Source organism: Saccopteryx bilineata, chromosome 2 (genome assembly GCF_036850765.1).
Source record: "Saccopteryx bilineata isolate mSacBil1 chromosome 2, mSacBil1_pri_phased_curated, whole genome shotgun sequence".
Lineage (NCBI taxonomy): Eukaryota > Metazoa > Chordata > Mammalia > Chiroptera > Emballonuridae > Saccopteryx > Saccopteryx bilineata.
This window is the reverse complement of record NC_089491.1, coordinates 260,832,150-260,850,569: the sequence shown is the minus strand read 5'-3', so window position 1 is coordinate 260,850,569 and position 18,420 is coordinate 260,832,150. Positions and strand designations below refer to the sequence as shown.

At 48.8% G+C, this 18,420-nt stretch overlaps 1 protein-coding gene across 1 annotated transcript in view; it reads left to right on the top strand.

Annotated features, from left to right (window-relative positions):
• MYO18B (myosin XVIIIB) overlaps window positions 1–18,420 on the top strand; it is a 238,619-nt gene that overhangs the window by 101,310 nt on the left and 118,889 nt on the right. Inside the window, exons 23-28 of the mRNA XM_066260272.1 lie at window positions 954–1,082; window positions 2,833–2,976; window positions 4,489–4,578; window positions 15,032–15,151; window positions 15,489–15,597; window positions 17,444–17,568. Coding sequence (XP_066116369.1) covers window positions 954–1,082; window positions 2,833–2,976; window positions 4,489–4,578; window positions 15,032–15,151; window positions 15,489–15,597; window positions 17,444–17,568 — 717 coding nt within the window. The remainder of the gene's footprint in view (window positions 1–953; window positions 1,083–2,832; window positions 2,977–4,488; window positions 4,579–15,031; window positions 15,152–15,488; window positions 15,598–17,443; window positions 17,569–18,420) is intronic.

The following is an 18,420-nucleotide window of genomic DNA, read 5'->3' as shown; positions in this document are numbered from 1 at the left end:
CTGTAATAAAAACAAGCACTAGGGCTTTGGAAAGTGACTCCTTCCCCCATCACTGGTGCAGAGCCCATCACTGCCTCTCTCCTTCGCCCGAGGAGGTGAGACCATCTTTAGCTCCCCGACCACCTGGGCAGGAGCAAGCCTGGCCCCAAAGCTTCAGGCTCTCACAGAAAATCCTTTTGTATTCCCTGTAGTCAGTGTACTTGAAGGCGGCCCTGTGGGGTGCCAGGAGGCATTGATCACCTTGCTGCAGAGGCCCTTCATCCAGTATTGATGAGCCAGGTCCTGGAAATCTAGCTGCTTTCTGCTGGATACCTGAGTGCCTTCCAGGAGGGGCACCAGCCCAGCTTCCGTCCTCTCCTGACCCGGGGGGGCTGCCCTCACTTCCCTCCCATTCTCTGTCCCTTCTTAGAAGGCAGGACTGAGTATTTCTGCGGTACCACTTCTCTCAGGTGGTCAGAAGCATTTATTAAAAGTGCACATCCTCAGGCCTGACACCAGACCCACAGATTCACCCTGTCCTGGGGCGAGGCCTGGGGATCTGCATTCACCCCATTCTTTTGGTTATTGTGGTGCACGGTGATGTTTAGGCAGGTTTCTCTCAGCAGTGGCTCCTAGAAGAATGTGTGCTTGAATCCCACAGGGATGGCACTAAAATGCTGGTTCTGATCCAGTAGGTCTGGAGTGGGACCCTAGATTCTGTACCTTTATCATGATCCTCGGTGGTAACGATGCGGCTGGAGTGTGGACCATGCTCTGCGTATTCAGGGGCTGGAGGAAGGGAAGGAGGTGCCATTGGGAGACGTGATTCTTCGATCACTTGACCCTCAGTCAGGGGCAGCTGCTAACAGATATTTCAGATGGATGCAAGAGGCGGGGGTCCCGCTGACCACCACTTCCTGTGTCAGGTAGTTGGGGTCAGTGGAGAAGTCACCTGCTGCTTTCCCTCCTTCCAGGTTTTCCTCAAGGCGGGCGTGGTCTCCAGGCTGGAGAAGCAGCGAGAGAAGCTGGTGTCTCATAGCCTTGTCTTGTTCCAGGCGGCCTGCAAGGGCTTCCTGTCACGCCAGGAATTCAGGAAGCTGAAGGTATGGATGGAGGCATGGCGCCTCCGAACCTGGCAGAAGCCCAGGGTCCTGGGAAAGCACCCTCCGTGCTGGTCCATGCTGATCCGGGGGCTGTAACCCCTATTCCCCACATCTGCTCTCCTGCACGAACCCCTATGGGATATTATTAACATGCAGATTTTGATCCACTGGGTCTGGGGTACACACAGGGGTCTGCATGTCTCCCACGATGGTGTCAATGCCACCCATCCACAAACACACCCTGCGTGCTGAAATGTTGAGTAATCTTTTGCAAGATGTTATGGTTGTTGCTAGGAATTGACATCAAATCTCCAATGACGCCAGCCTTGATCTACATAACCATGAGGCCACCCAAGCCTTTGTGGGTCTGTTCATGGTTTCAGCCTGTCCTATCTTTCATAGGTGAGCAGATAGGGCATGGGCAGGGCACAGCCACTGAGCCACCATCTCCAGAGATCTCTTAAGGACTGAATTTTCTCTCTGAAGTCTGCACAATGGAGAGAAGGCAGCTTGGTTCCAGAGACAAACAAGAACTATGTTTTAATCCCACTTCCACCGCTTAGTCACTGTGTAAAGGTGAAATGAGATTATGGGCAAATGGTACAGTACGTGGGCCATAGTAACTGCTCAATAAACACTAGCTGCTATTAATTTACTATCGTTACCATTAATTACTCCTGCTAGCACAGAGTCTTATTACTTGTGCTTAAGTGAATTTGCAAATTCAAATATATGCAGATGGTGGAAGAGGAAAGAGACAAGAACATAGATAATTAAAACACTGTGGGCAATCTCACCGGCCCACTGCACTCAAGTAGCTTATGCCTTGGGATGATTTGGAATAGGGGTTAATTAAGAGCCTGGGGTCTATCTGCTGCCAGACAGTAGGGGTTCAAGTCCTGACTCTGCCACTGAGAAGCTGTGCAACACCGGGCATGGGACTTTAACCTCTTGGTGCCTCAGTTTCCCTGTGTGTAAAATGGATGATAATAACACCTATCTTCATGGGGCTGTCGTGTAAGGGGCTCAGGGTAGTACCCTGCACATAGGAAGGGCCAGAGCAACTGGCCAGGCATTGGCTATCGGGACGGTGATGAGAGGGAAAGGATTCCCTGGCTTGTCCGTCAACATGGTTCCCTCCTATGATGAGAATGAATCAGGTCAGTGGCCTCCTCAGACCGGCAACATTCCCATCAACTGAGGATTTGTTAGCGACGAAGATTCTTGGCCCTGCCCCGGATCTACCAGGATCGGACCCTTTGGGGCAGAACCCAGCCACCTGTATTTTGACAAAACCCCACAGGAGATTCTGATGTGCGCTCAGGTTTGAGAAGCACGAACTTTGTGTTAAATGCACTTAAAACAATCTCTATCCCCTAATTATCAACGAACAACAGAGTCATGGCCATAGTTTCTAGTGGGCAATATCAGGGATTTTCAAGGGTCATTTTTGCCTTGCATGGTGACTTTTATATCTAATCTGATTAATGATGGGACCCACTGGACACTGGTTTCTACTCCTCATCCTATTGTAATCATTAGGTCTTGCAAGACGAAACGGCAGCATAATGCCCAACTCTGAGGGCCTGAGCCCATGGAAGGAAGCGTTTTGTATTTTTAAGGATCTAATCCCTTCCACTAGGACATGAACCTGTCTCCTCCATCCCCTGCGCCACCCGCCTCCTCACTCTTCTTCACCGTCACCAGGTCGGAAAGGACCCCTCAATTTTCCAGTCTCCTTTCCCTGCAGCTCCATCGACTGGCCTCACGGTGCATCCAGAAGAATGTGGCTGTGTTCCTGACGGTCAAGGACTGGCCGTGGTGGCAGCTCCTCGGTTCCCTCCGGCCCCTGCTGAGTGCCACCATCGGGGATGAGCAGCTTCACGCCAAGGAGGTGGGTCCAGGTGGGCAGGGCACCGGGTAGCGACTCCCTCTCCGCACCCCATCGGCAGCCCTGACTGCCTCCTTCCGGATGCCCCTCTGCTGCTGTGGGCACAGACCCCGTCCTTCCCGTGCCTGCTCCTCTGGGCGCCTGCGTGCTGGTTAGGTGCCCTGTTCCTGGCCAGGGCCGCGTGGACACTCACCACATTCCCCAGGGAGGCCCACTGGTGGAACCTCCAAGTGCTTTATCTTCCCACCTCTCAGAAAACACTTCCCTTATTGTTCAGTCTACCCGTTAGCACCCACTTTGGCTACATAAGCATTTGGATTGATTCCTGGTTTATCCTTCCTGTTCTTTCTCTTTGCAAAAATTAGCAAACACACACACACACACACACACACACACTTTTTTTTTCTTTCTTACACTGAGAGTAGAATTACTTCATATATGCTCCTACAACTTGAGTTTTTCACTTAAAATTTTTTGAAAATCATTCCATGTCTTTTTTTTTTTTTTTAATAGAGAGCTTCCTCATTCTCCTTTCATGGCACATAGAGCTTCTTTGTGTGTCTGTCCCACAGTTCATTTTGCCTGCCTGGTGCGGTGGTTACACTTGCTCCTCGTGTTGGACCAGCGGGCACAGTGCCGAGCCACCAGCAGAGACATGACGTTTGGGGGAGGAGGAGCCGAGCCCAGTGCTCACCGTTGCCGTCGGGCATGCTCAGTGTTGGGCTAAAGTGGGCTCAGTCCAGGGATTTGCATTCAGCCCCTGGACTGGGTTGGGGTGGAGCAGACTTGAATGAACAGAGGCACTGATATTCAGAAACAGTATAAGGAAGGAAGGAAGGAAGGAAGGAAGGAAGGAAGGAAGGAAGGAAGGAAGGAAGGAAGGGAAGGAGGGTGGGAAGCAGGGAGGAAGGAAGGAAGGAAGGAAGGAAGGAAGGAAGGGAAGGAGGGAGGGAGGGAGGGAGGGAAGGAGGGTGGGAAGCAGGGAGGAAGGAAGGAAGGAAGGAAGGAAGGAAGGAAGGAAGGAAGGAAGGGAAGGAGGGAGGGAGGGAGGGAGGGAGGGAAGGAGGGTGGGAAGCAGGGAGGAAGGAAGGAAGGAAGGAAGGAAGGAAGGAAGGAAGGAAGGAAGGAAAGAAGGAAGGAAGGAAGGAAAGGGTTCAAGGGTTGGGGGAGTGAGACAGACAGACAGAGAGACAGAAACAGAGAGGACAGAAAGGAAGGAAAGAAGGAAGGAAGAGAAAGAAAGAAAAGAATAAAGAAAGAATAGGAAAGGAAGAAGAGAGGGAAGGAGAGAGAACAAGAGAAAAGAAAGAAAGGAAGAAAAGAAGGAAAAAGAGGAAAGAATGACAAAGAAAGAGAAAGAGAAAGAAAAGGAAGAGTCCCTTGTGGGAACGTGGCGTTGGGGCATCAGGCCGATAGGCCGGCTGAATCACCCACTCCGTTCCCAGCCACTCTTAACGCTCCTAGAACCTACACCTCTGGTTCAGAATGCTTCTGTCACCCTGTTTATTTTTGTAGGAGGAGCTTACAGCGCTGAGACAGAAGCTACAAAAATCGGAGAATTCTCGGAATGAACTCCGGCAAAACACAGACCTGCTAGAGAGCAAGGTACCCCGTCCCTCCTGTGTGGGGCCCCTATGCAGGGCATGGTCTGCTGGTGGGTTGATGTGTCTGACGCTGCATTAAGTGCTTTACGAACCTCCTCAGAATGACTGTGTGAGGTGCATGCTGTTTTTGTCCCCATTTTAGAGATGAGGAAACTGAGGACCAGGGGTATTATCTTCCCAAGTATACAACCAGCAAGTGTAGACCTGAGATTTAAACCCATGTCATCTGGCTCCAAAGGGAAGAGGTTCTTCAGTCACAAAAGCACAAATCACAGGGACAAAATGATATATTTGACTAGTTTAAAGTAAGAAATAAACTTGTTTATCAAAGTAGAAAATGATGACACATTGCATATGTGAAGATGAAATTTGGAACATGTATAACTGGCAAAAGAGTATCCAGAATATGCATAGAACTTCCTCCAATCATTGGAGAAAGGCAACTCACTTCAACAGGGAAAAAGTGGGAATAAGAACAACAATAATAATAATGAAATAGGAATCTGCAGTGCCCTAGTTTCAAGAGTTCAAATGTTTAAGAATTCAAATGGCCAATAAACTCATGAAAAGATGCTCACCCTAACTAGCAACCAGGAAATGCAAATTAACACCACAACAGGTACCATTTCACACTTCAGATGGGCAAATCTGAAGTCTCACGTAGCCAAGTGTTGGTGGGTAAGCGTAGCAGCAGGAACTTCTACACACTGCTGGCGGGAGTGTAAATGGATCTCACATTAGATGGCTCAGTGTTGTGATTTCTGCCTCCCGCTCCCCAACTCCTCTCCCTTCCTCTTCTTCCTCCCTCCCTCCTCTTCCTCCTTGTTTTTTAAACACTAGATTAAGGTCCAACATACAAATAAGCGCCCACATTCTAAAGTTACAGCTCAGTGCATCTTTACAGAGTGAGCAAACCAGTGCCACCAGGCACCTGGTTTGAGACACCGCCCGCTCACAGCCAGCTCTCCTCTGACCCCCTTGACCCCCCCATTCCAGCCACTGCTCTCCCAGAGGAAACACCAAACTGACTCCTAACACCATACATCAGTTTTCTTCTGTTTCTGAGTTTGACTTAAATGCATTCAAATGTGGGTACTCATTTGTGTCTGGTTTCTTTCATTTGACATTTATGTCTGTGACATTTATTCACACAGTTGTGGATGATTGTGTATCATTTATTCTCTTTGCTGTAACATATTCTATTATGTGTATAGACCAGTGGTCCCCAACCTTTTTTGGGCTACGGACCGGTTTAATGTCAGAAAATATTTTCACGGACCAGCCTTTAGGGTGGGACGGATAAATGCAAAAAAATAAAATTATGCAAAAAAACCCACTGTGGTATTTTTAAATATAATTGTCGAACTTACGAGACAAGCGTCAAGAGTGAGTCTTAGATAGATGTAAGACAGAGGGAGTCTGGTCATTTTTAAAAAATGAAACATCGTTCAGACTTAAATATAAATAAAATGGAAATAATGTAAGTTATTTATTCTTTCTCTGCGGACCGGTACCGGTCCGCGGCCTGGGGGTTGGGGACCACTGGTATAGACCACTATTTACCCAGCAGGTGTCGACCTGAGATTCAAACCCATGTCATCTAGCTCCAAAGGGAAGAATTCTTAAACAATTCACAAACGCACAATTCTCCAGGGGAAATGATAAATTTGACTATTTTGAAGTAATAAATGAACTAAGTGAACATTTGGTTGTTTCCAGTTTGGCACTGTTACAAATAAGCCTACTGTGAACATTCTCGCACATGCCTTTTGATGCACCAATCAGATGTTTCCATGAGGAATGCGCCTAGGAGTGGAATTGCCGGGTTTTAAGTTATTTCTATGTTCAGTTTTAATAGATGCCGCCAGAGAGTTTACTGAAGTGTCCGTGTCAGTTTACACCCCCACAACAATGAATGAGAGTTCCAGTTGCCCCACATCCTTGCCAGCACTTGGTGTTGTCTCTCTTTTTCATTTAGCCATTTTGGTGTGTGTGCAGTAGTGCCACGTTGTGGTTTTAATTTGCAAATTTTTGGCTATCTTCTTGGTCTTTCAAGTCTTTTCTATTGCTTTTCTTACTGATTTGTAGCAATTCTTTCTATGTTGTGGATGTAAGTTCAGTGGTTGGGTAGATGCAGTACAGACCTCTTTTTCCATTCCATGGCTTGACTTTTTTTTTGATGCAATAATTTGAAGTTGTATTTCTGAAGTTTCCATCTCTTCAAAACCACCAAAGGGCAAGGGAGAGATCAGAGGGCTCCAGAACTCCTAAACCTGCATCAGTTATGGTAGATGAGCTTTTGTGGTTTTATTCTGTATTTTATCGATTCTCAGATGCACATTGTTTTCCACCTCTGTGCTTCCCTGGAATTGGGATGCATCTGAACAATCAGCAGACGTTTACACCCACAATTGGCAGCGCTTTCTTTTCTGATGTTCTATAATGGAGCATCTTATCATCAATGGCAGGTCAGATTTGATGAAGAGCAGCGTGTGGAGACCCAAGTACAATTCTATTTGAATATAGGGCTCTGATTCCCTCCCTTCCCTTCTAAAAAGCTACTGTTGATTTATATTGGTTGCTTTGGCACCTGTAAGGAACATCAGAATCACTGTTAACCCAGTAGCTTCCCCAGGCCCACCTTCTAAGATCCAGGAGGGACTCTGGATGGAGGGGCCCTTCACTGCTTCTTAAACAGGCCCAGAGGCATTCCTGGTGCAGGAGGTCTGGCTGCGTTAGAGCTATGGTTCTCATACTTGAAAGTGTGCCACCGCAGAAGAGGTGTTAGAATATCGATTGCTGGAGCTCCCGCCTTAGAGCTACTGAGTCTGTGGGTTTGGGATGCCCTGCCGATCCTCTATTCCTAATAGGTCCCCAGGTCCTGCTGAACCGGCTGGTCCGGGGCCCCACACTGAGGCTGGGGAACAGATAAAAGGTATCTCTTTTCATGCAGTCCTACTTTCTTTTGGTGACTTTCTGTTAGCAGCCAGGGAGCAGACACCCCTGAAAGGCCATGCATCATGAAGACACCCTAGGTGGCCCCCGCCCCCACTCACGGGCTCTGCACTCCACCACCTCATCTCAGTGGGAGGGGGAACAGTTGATAGAAACTTCGCTGAAACATGTTATGCCTCATCATCGGGAACTCCATTTGACTAGGCTTATTAAAAAAAGAAACAACATTATTGCAAAATGATTTAAGTGCTTCATTTGCAAAGGAGCAGAAGAGGAGATGAGGAGCCTCGGAGAAGCTGGCTATAAATATTCCTCAAGCATGCAAAATCGGCCTTGATGCAAAGTGGGGGTTTTTATTTTCGCAAGAAAGCAGGCCTGTCTGCTTGTAGGGAGTACCTCCAAGGCTGCGGGAGCTGGCAAGGATGTATGAGAGAGGTGTTTTCTTCTCTCTCCGCAATATATTTTAGGCTTCTCCCAAGAACTTATTTATGGCAAAAGACTGAGGCCCGTGCACGCCAATGTCTGGCCTCATTAGTCTGAACAGTGTCCCATTTTGGTAAGGAAGTGCTGAGAGGATCCACCAGGGACCCAGCAGGAACTGAAGATGTAGATCAGGAAGTTTATTTGCGCAGCGCTGGAGAAGTTTGGTTCTGGTGGTCGTGCGTGTGGCTTAGGGGGCTACCTCTAGGAGAGTGAGGGAGGTGCCGGGGTCACGAGGTCAAGTGGTCACTGAGCCTAGATCCCATCCCAGGTCTCCTGCCGTCTAGTCTCGTGCTCTGCCACAGCACGACGCCTCTGTGGGGACAGACATGGTGCTCCCGAATCCCTGGGTTGGGGGTGGGGTGGAGGGAGACAGCCTGGTTTCCTTTCTGACTCAGGATGTCACGGTCTCTTGGGCCTTAACGCTAGGGATGGTGTATTTCCAGCAGACGCTGCTGAGGCTCTCTGACCACAGCATGCTTGTGTTCATAGGTGACCACAGTGGGGTTAGCCAAGGCCCCACTGAGGTGAGCACAGCTGGAATGTTCTTTCTGTGTGCCTCAGTTTCCCCATATGAAAGTCAGAGCCCTCACCTCTTTTCTACCTACCCTGCAACACAAACGAAGGAGCAGGGAACTGTATAAGGTCAGGGATGGGTCTGATGGGTGACCTGAGCTCGTGTCCCTGCACAAGGAGCAGAGGGCCGGTTGGGGTGGCCGGCTTTGTCTCCTTATTGCTATGGGACTGTGGGGAAATTCTTCAAGTCCCTGAGCCCTCTGTGTGTCATCAGTAAAATGGTGGCAGCAATAGCTATGGATTCTTCTCCCTAAGATTGCGGCGAGGAGGTAGGTGTACAGGAAGTGGTTATTACAAACTTCAAGCCTTCACCACTCACACTACTATGTATTTTTTAAAGCTTAGTTTGTTTTTTTTATTCATTTTAGAGAGGAGAGGGAGAGGCAGAGAGAGAGAGAGAGAGAGAAAGAGAGGAGAGACAGAGAGAGAGAAAGGAGGGAGGAGCTGGAAGCATCAACTCCCATATGTGCCTTGACCAGGCAAGCCCAGGGTTTCGAACCGGCTACCTCAGCATTTCCAGGTCGACACTTTATCCACTGTGCCACCACAGGTCAGACCAACTACTATGTATTTGAATTCCCACCACCCTCCCCCCACAGACTGATGGAGGTTCTTGAAGATGATGGTCCATCTTAGCTATTGCTTTTCTGCACAGAGCATTCAAATCGACTCGAATGAATGGATGGAATAGTAGTGAATTTAATAAAGTAAGATTTAATAAGCAATGTGAGCCAGGTGCTGTGATAAATCCTTTACCTGAGTCATCTAGTTTTTTTTTTGTTTGTTTGTTTTTTGGGTTTTTTTTTGTATTTTTCCTAAGTGAGAAGCAAGGAAGCAGTCAGACAGACTCCTGCATGTGCTGACCGGGATCCACCTGGCATGTCCACCAGGGAGTGATGCTCAACCCATCTGGGGCGTTGCTCTGTTGTGGCTAGAGCTATTCTAGCACCTGAGGTGGAGGCCATGGAGCCTTCCTCAGCGCCCAGGACAACTTTGCTCCAATGGAGCCTTGGCTGCAAGAGGGGAAGAGAAAGATAGAGAGTAAGGAGAGGGGGAAGGGTGGAGAAGCAGATGGACGCTTCTCCTGTGTGCCCTGGCTGGGAATCGAACCCGGGACTTCCTCACGCAGGGCTGATGCTTTACCACTGAGCCAACCGGCCAGGACCCCACATCATCTAGTTTTATCTTCAAGTCAAACTGAGGAAAGCGTTAGTGCCCCCATGTTTAGATGAAGAAAAGTGAACCTCAGAGAGGTCAAGTGATTTGTCCAGGATCACACAGCTGTTGAGTGGCAGAGCTGGGATTTGCACCCAGATGTGGCTGACTCCAGACAGGCTGTGATAAAGGAGGAGCATCTACCCAGACTGGGAATGGGATCAGGGAGGGCTTCTTGGAGGAGTCTTCAAGGATGAGTGGGAGGTAGGTAGCCAGCTGATGAAGGTGGGGAGGCATTTCAGAGAGAGGTCACACAGCCAGATCAGAGATGGGGTGTGGGGACCTGGTTCGGCTCCCACAGTCCTGGTGGTAGGAGCTCTCATGTGTGCAGGGTGGTTATGAGGTGGGTGATCAGGCCATGAGGCTGGGCCAGATCACAGGTGTTATAAGAGTCGTGTTAGAGATTTGGACTCCATCCTAAAAGTGAGGGGCAGACCAAAGAACAAGATGGGATGTTGGGTGGCAGCATCCCAGGCATTATTTTATTCGGGGGTGTGTGCTAAGGAACCTTGAAGGAGGCCCTTTTAAAGCTTGTAAAAGCCTGTAGCTACCCCTTCTACCCCAAAGCCAATCGGTGAAGTGGCATCTCCATATGTCCCGCTTGGAAGCATGGCCCTTCCTCCGGCATTCTTCCACGAGTGACCCCATTTCCGCCAGCGTGCTGGAGGCTGTGGAGCACTCCCTGTAATTCTTGGTTCGCGTACATTTACTAGTCATTCAGCATGGATCCTTTGAGCCCCCAGGGGGCAGTTTGGTGGTGTGCTTAGGAGCGAGGCTGCCTTGACTCATGGCCAGCTCTGCCACTGGCTGGTTGGGAGTTCTCAGGTGAGTGTCTTCGCCCTGATGCCTCAGTTTCCTCATCTGCAGTACCTCCCTCTCAGAGTTGCTGTGAAGGTTCTGTGGGGTAACCTGTGCTGGCCACATGGTCATAGTGGGTGATGTGCCCAGTGGGAAGAGAAATACACAGGGTGATGCCCGGGCTGGTCTCCAGGGTCTCTGGGAGAAGGACCCCAGAACTCACCACTGACCTAGAGACTTTGTTCTGAATTTCCGCTAATGACCGCAGCAGCTCTGGGAGCAGGTACAAGGCTGAGTCTGAGCCACGGCTTAATCTCCTTGACAGTCGCAGCACACTCACCAGCCAGGTGGCTCTGCAGTGAGCCACCTGTTGGTTCACTCTCTCGTCTCTCTTTCTCTTTTCTTTCCCAAAAGTTTTTTCGTTTTCTCTTTTAGTTTCTCAGGTTGACAGGGATGGGGCTTCACTTCTGCTAGGGACAGTTCCCTGTGCCCATGGCCCTGGGTGGTTGGGGTCCAGGTCTTATCTGGCTTTTGATTAAACCCTGCTGGCTGTTGAACCTGACCTCCCTGAGTTGCTATTCCAGGTAGATGGTGACTCCCGCTCTGCTGACCCCCGGAGGCCTGGGGGGAGGGGGCGTGGAGACTGAGCTGGATGGTGGCTGTGGGACAGAGGACAGTGCTATAGTTGTAAGCCAGGACCTGGGATTCAGGCCACCCAGGCGGGACTCCTTCTGTGACTTCAGCTGTGATGTCCGCAAACCATTTCTCCACTCACTGCCTCCGTTTTCCATTCTGTGAAAAGGGAATAACAAAAACACCTTCCTCATAAGGGTTTAAAGGAGATGCCACATGCCAAGAGCTTAGCACATGTCTGTCCCCAGCATTTGATGAGTGTGAGCTGTTTCTCACACAAGGGCTTGAAATGAACAGATCCTTTTAGTTAAAGGGGGACGTGTGGGTGGCAGCATCCAAGGCGTTAGAGCTTGGGGGAGAGAGAAAGGGTGGGTGCTGTCTGCTCTTGACAGAAAAGATGGTTTGGGGAGTCTTGAGAGTCCTTGAATACAGGAGCTCAGGGCAGTTGGTCCAAGATTGGGTGCCACACATGCGGTTTTCTTATCCCCCTCAACTCGACAGTGAGGTCCTTGAGGGTACGGTCTGGCACATAGTAGGTGCTTACATAATGGATGACCAGTGGCAGTGACAGTCCTAGACCATGCGTGCTTGATATAATGTCCATCACATCCCCATGACTCGCTGTTCCTCCATACTGCCAATGGTGCCGTGCTCAGGATATCTGATTTGTTAGACTTGACACAAAATGTACAGCAAATTTGTTCATTCCTGTCCCTTCTTTCTGGCAGACCCTAGAGTCATTGTCCCTATGCAGAAAGAGGGTTTCTGGTGATTTGACCAAGTGGTGGTACCAGGAGGGATTTTAGAACAATTCCTAGTTAACTGGTCCTTGAGTAACCTGTAAGGACCCTTCTGGGTTTGCAAGCCAGGCTCTCCCCCTTGTTAAACTGGTTTTCATTTTGCATTTGCCCAGTTGCTCTAGGCATGGAGCCCACCCCTCACCTCTATGGACAAGGCCCTTGGGCCCTTAAACGTGGGAAGAGGGAGAGATTTGTGGGGACAGAGGACCAGAGGACGGGTAGGGGCTTCTTGCATCTGTGAAGAGCGCCCACCGTTTCCCCCACTTTAAAAAGGCTAATGTCCTTTGGGCTGCAGACTTGGGTTCTGTGGAACACAAAATTAATGCATTAAATTAATTTTGTGCTCCCTTTGCTCAGGCCGATTAGTACGAATTAAATTTCACACTAATTGGCGAAGGCGGAGAGAACACAACCCTGGTGTCTGAGATCAATGCTGATCAATGCGGGGGTTCAGGGCACGGGTGCAGGGTGTGACCCGGGGCACTCCTGGACTGCACTGGCTTGTATCGGGCCCAGTGCAAACGGTCCCTTGTCCAGCTCCAGTGCACCGGTGTGCCCTTAAGCGAATCTCACCCAGCTAATGCCCAGGGTGAGGCCAAGATTAGGAGGCGTTCCTAGCTATTTATTTTGCAATGATTCCTAAACTTGGTTGTGCTTAAGAATCAGCCCGGGGTGTGTTGAAATTCAGACCCCTGGGTCTCCCTGCAGAGATGATTATTTGGGGGATACGGGAATCCTGGAATTTGCGTTTTAACAACCATTTCAGGTCACTGCAACAGCGTGTTGTTTCCCCCAGAACACTTTAAAGACAACAGGATAAGGAAGAGCAAAAGGAAGCCCCATCCCAAAGCCAGCCAGGGGCGTCCTGGGAGGGCCTCTCCCTCACCGACTGGAGGCCATGACTTGGATCTGGGTTCAAGTCCCCGCTCTGCCACTTACTTGCTGTGTGACTTCAACACATTGCCCTTAAGCCTCCTTTTTGCTTTGTTGCTGTTGCACCTGCATTTTGGCCTGAGCAGTCCCTGGGGGGCCAAGAAGATGGGAAGTGGATGAGCCAGAGGAGGAAACACAGAAGAGTGTGGATGGTACAGAGGAGCCCCAGTCTCTGAAACTGTTACTATTTTTAAAGATATTTATTGTTTTGTGTTTTCCTTCTGATTTCAAAAAGAATTAAAAAAAATCAGCAGTACAGAAATGCATCGCAAGGAAATTGGAGTCCCCTGTGAGCCCACTCTTCCAGAAAAATAAAATTCCCTAGAAACCGTTTGCAAGCGCCTTTTTCTGGGCAAATGCGAACCAAATGGGAATAGGCCAAAATTGTATTCTGCCACGTGGCTGCTTTTTCCCCCTTGGTAATGTATCTTGGAATTTTTTTCATGTCAGAACGTATAGATCTGCATCTTCCTTCTTCACGGGGCAGCTGGATGGTTTTTGAGATGGTATCGATGGAGATCAGCTCGGCAGGACCCACCCTGGAAGGGTCACAGCATCTGTCTGAGGACAGTGCACCGTGGCCCCTCAGTGTGACCTGGAGGGTCCGATGGGGGAGTGAGGTGCTTTGACATCTTCACATGCCACCTTTTTGGCAAAGAATCAGAACGACAGGAGGACACTAGGCATCACCCGAGTCAGGGCAGTTTACAACTCAAGTGACTAAAGCCCCAGAGAGGAAGTCACTTGTCCAAGGTCACAGAATCTGTTAGTGTTTGGGTTTGGACTTGAACCCTATACTTGGCCTCTAGTTTTTTCCCCTTCCTTGCCTCTTGACTTGATCCACTCATTGCCTTGCATCAAAGGTAGCCTCAGTTTCATGAGTGACCCTTCTGAACAAGGTTGTTTCTGAGCCCCTCGGTCATAAACAGTCCACTCGTACGTTTCTCTCCTCACTTTCTTTAGCACATCCTTGGACCTGGGAGGCTGCATTTTGCAACAGCAATACCACAGAAGCCCTGGCCCATCTGCCATTTGGCACCTGTCCATGGTCAGTTAATTGGAAAGAAAAGTTAGTGAAAAGGAATTCATTTAAAATAAATCAACATTTTGATATTTCAACTTGAAACATATCTACCTTAACTCACAGAGGGAGGGCCAAAGCCTTCTGAAGACGAGCCTCTGACTTGAGGTTGTCTTTCCTTCTTAAACCATGTTCCTAACACGTGGCTGCATGATTTCCAGCTTTGACTTCTTTAAAGTGAGCAAACGGCAAAGGACTCGGAATGCCGAAACCTGATTTTTTACAGCTTTGCACCTATATTTATTGGACAGAATTTTGAAAAGCAACTCACCTTTTATTTTTAAAAAATTCCTTCTGAAGCATTCAATGTAGTTTTCATGGAAAATCTTTGTCCAGTCATAGTTTGTAGGCTTATGTAAGAGCTAATTGAATAGGTACAATAATTGTGGTATAAATGCAGCAGGTATAAACAGGTCGGGAACACACAGCTGATACGCTGCGTGCATGGCTATCGCCTGGTTGAGGCTGATGGACCCTGGCGAACCACAGCGAGGTTTCCAGGCTGAAGGCATTCCTATGCTACGTGGTGGGCATTTGTGATGTGTCTCACTGAGGGAGCCTGTTGGTTGGCCCAGCAACATATTTTATTGAAGGATGGCTAAAGAGAGTTTCTACTAGAATAACATTTTTTTAATTGAGCATTTACTTTGCACCAGATGCTTTGCTAAGCTCTATGGCGATGATCTCACTTAATTCTCAGAACAATTCCATAAGTTATCCCCTGGCCTCCAAAGCTGAGAAAACAGAGGGTCAGCTCCTGCCTGGTTCAAAGTCACACGGCTAGTGAGTGTCAGGCAAGAATCTGAACACAGCAAGAGCAATGCAGTTCTGATGTTCGTGCTCTTAACCGCGTCATCTCACTGAAGGGTTGCCTTGCCGTGAGAGCCAGTGATTTGTCCAAGGGTGGTCGGGTGGAATGCGTGTGCAGGCAGATGTGTTGGTGGCCCCACTGAGTGACACTGCTGTGACCCCCTCCATCCCAGATTGCTGACTTGACCACAGAGCTGGCCGATGAGCGTTTCAAAGGGGACGTGCTGTGCCAGGTGCTGGAGAGTGAGCAGGCGGAGCGGCTGCGGGCCTTCCGGCAGGTCCGGGAGCTGAGGGTGAGCAGTCCCGGGTGTGGGGTAAGGGGCGAAAAGACAGGCTACCTGAGGGTGCTTGGGCGTGTCCCCCTGTACTCATATCTGGGATCAGTAAGCCTAAGTAAGATGCAGGTCCGTGCGCAAGGTCCTGGAGGACATTTGGGTCTTATTAAGGTTTGGCCTTGGAGATATTCTGGGTGAGGACAGTGCAAAGGGTGGACATTCCCTGGCTATGGAGGTCCCGTGTGAGGGCTGTGCAGGGAATGGCCGGTCTGGTGTGGGAGGCATCCTGGGTAAGAGATGACCAGCCCAGGCCTCTATCTAGCTGCAGTTGGAAACCTCAAGGCCTTTCTTCCAGAGCAAGTATGAGCAAGTCCAAAAGAAACTGGGAGAAGTGGAGAAGCAGTTGGAAGAAGCCCAGCAGAAAATTCAGTTGAATGACTTGGAAAGGAGTCACAGTGGAGGAGGTGAGCTGATTGGAACCTTTGGGATTAGATGCTAACAGCAAAAACTGTCCTTTTATTTCATTTGTTTATTTATTTATTCATACACACTAGGGACATACTTAGCACTAGAAACTACACTAGGGGCTGAGACTGTGGCAAGGCAAACAGGCACAGTCCTTGCTCTCATGAAGCTTGCAGTTTAGTGGGACAGACAGATGTTAAACAGATAATCCTACAGTATCCCAAATAATAAACCATTAGTGTAACAGGTGCTGTTTAGTAATAATGCAAAGAATAGTACAAAAAAAAAAAATGGTGATTCTATGGCAAGGCATCTTTGTGTGTGTGTGTGTGTGTGTGTGTGTGTGTGTTTGTGAATATTTTTAATATAAATTTTGAGGAAGGCAGTTCAGTGGTTAAAGGTGAAATTTATGAAATCACATTTCTGGATTTAAATCTAGACTCTATTTCTTACTAGATGACTGGCTTTGGGCATAGAAATAGTTATGTCTTGTTTATTTTATTGTAAAAATGTATTCATAGGTGATTAATGGCAAGGGTTCAGTCATGTGCATGGCACAGAGTGCTGGATAGCGGTTACTTTATCGTTATCACTACTAACACTAATAGTGGGATCGTTGTCTGTGCTCATAGCCTGTGGGGCAGACACAACTACTCTCCCCACTTAAAAGCAGCGTCAGGTACTCAGCAGTTATTGAATGATCGGAGAGGAGGCGAGAGGACCCCTGAGTCACCAGAGGCTAGAGGCACTCAGCAGAGCCAGGGATTTCTGGTGGTGCCTGTCTCAGCATGGTTGCCTGGAGACACACGCCATGGTCGGATGGGCTTGGTGACATCTTTGTCAGCTCCTCTCCCCAGTCTAACTGAGTTAGGTGAGAAGGATGCCCAGGGTGTCTGTCAGCTTTTATAAAATGTTGACATCATCCTTTCCGTGCCCCCAGAGAATTTATGATCCAGAAACGTCAGGGGCACTCAGAGGAACGGAGATCTGGAGGCGGTGGAGAAGAGGCAAGGGCGTTCGCTCTCTGCTCCGCTCCTGTTCTCCTCTCATCCTGGCTACCCCGAGGGCAGGCGTGTACCAGGGGGGTTAGTACACGGGAGTTTGGGATTCTCTGATATGGGAGACCCGACAAGGTGGGGTACAGGCTGAGACTAGGAAAGGTGTCTGCGTAGACTCAGCAGTGGGGACAGCATAGCTTTCCCAGAAGAGCCTGGCTCCAGTTTCATCCTGGCTGTGACTTATGTCTAAATGACACTGCAAGGTTTGCTCTCCTGTGGAAAGACACGGGACTCAAAGGAGAGGGGAAATGCGCTTAGCTCACGAGCACATTAGTCACAATGTTAAATGGGCTCTCAGCCCCGGGTGCGCGTTCCAGGAAGCCAGCCCACAAATATTTCGTCTTGCATTATGAAAGTAATACATACTCATTATAGGAGATTTCTAAAATATAGGAAAGTTGGAAGAAGCCATAAAACGCTTTAATCACACTGCTGCAATGCCACCCCATCCACCGTGGATCAAGCCAGAGAGTAAATTATTAAAAGTATCTGTTTTTCCTCCATGTATAGTTAAGTGTTTAAAAAGAACTTTTTATGGTATGTATCCAGCACTGAGCAATAACACACTTGAGGTTACAGAAGAATTTTAGTTGGGTCCTGCTTTCAAGAGGCTTGCAAAATAAATGGGGAGGTCAGGTCAACCCAGGAAAAATGTAACCGGGTCCAAAGTCAAGTCTCAGGGACTCTGTTAATATGGTGGAATTGTGTCCAAAGAGCCAAGGAAATGGAAGAGAACCCCCTCACTCACTTAGCCTTCCATCCCGGTCCCCCTAACTTGGGTAAACAGCGGACGAGTGGCAGATGCGCTTCGACTGTGCTCAGATGGAGAACGAGTTTCTCAGAAAGCGTCTCCAGCAGTTCGAGGAGAGGCTGGACTCCGAGCTGACATCCAGGAAAGAGCTGGACCAGCAGGTAAGAGGGGGCAGCTAGTCTTCATCCCAAAGGTGTCCGAGAGTGAGCAGGCTCTCACCTGCACTATTCAAGGTGGGGAGGGAGACAGAGGGCACCGCCCATTTCGTGTGTTTCTACCTCCACTCTTATTACAAATGCTGGTCCCTGTGGGATATGGAAAATAGGTCCTCCACCTGTGGGTGTTCTAACTGGGAAACAATCTTCTATGTTATAAAGAGCGTGAGCATTAGGATGTCTGAGGGCGAGTTCCATTTCTGCTTTGACTTTGCAGAAATCACTGCACATTTTGAGCCTCAGATTCCGCATCAATCAAATGATTAGAATATTATGTTACAGTCGTCAAAGTTTATCCATTCCCATTGCCTCTGTTCTGACCTGCCACCTGCATCCGTCGTCTAGACCAGAGCAGCAGCCTCCTAACGGGTCTCCTTGCCTCCAGCTTCTCCCCTCAAAGGACCGTTCACTCCCTCGGATTGTCCTGTCACAGGTTGGCCGGCGCTCATGGCAGGCTGTCTCCTTGTGTGTTTCATCAATTTTGACCGTGATCTTATCGTCCACATGTTCCGCTGCACCCACCACGTTGCCCCAGGTGGTCTGCATTGTGGATTGTTTCTTTTATTCCTCTGACTCTAGTGGTAAATTTGTGTTTGCGTGTTTAGCTGTTTTATTTATTTATTTTGGAGGAGTCAATCTTAATTTAAAAAAAACTTTTTATTGACTGTAAGGGGAGTCTTGTTTATAGGGTGGTGGAAGTTCCTTTGGAAGAAGCACTTCTCAGCCTTGTCTGCAGCCACCCCTGAGGTTAGGCTAAGTTCTCACTTTCAGAATTTTGCAACATGTGCAAAGTGTCAA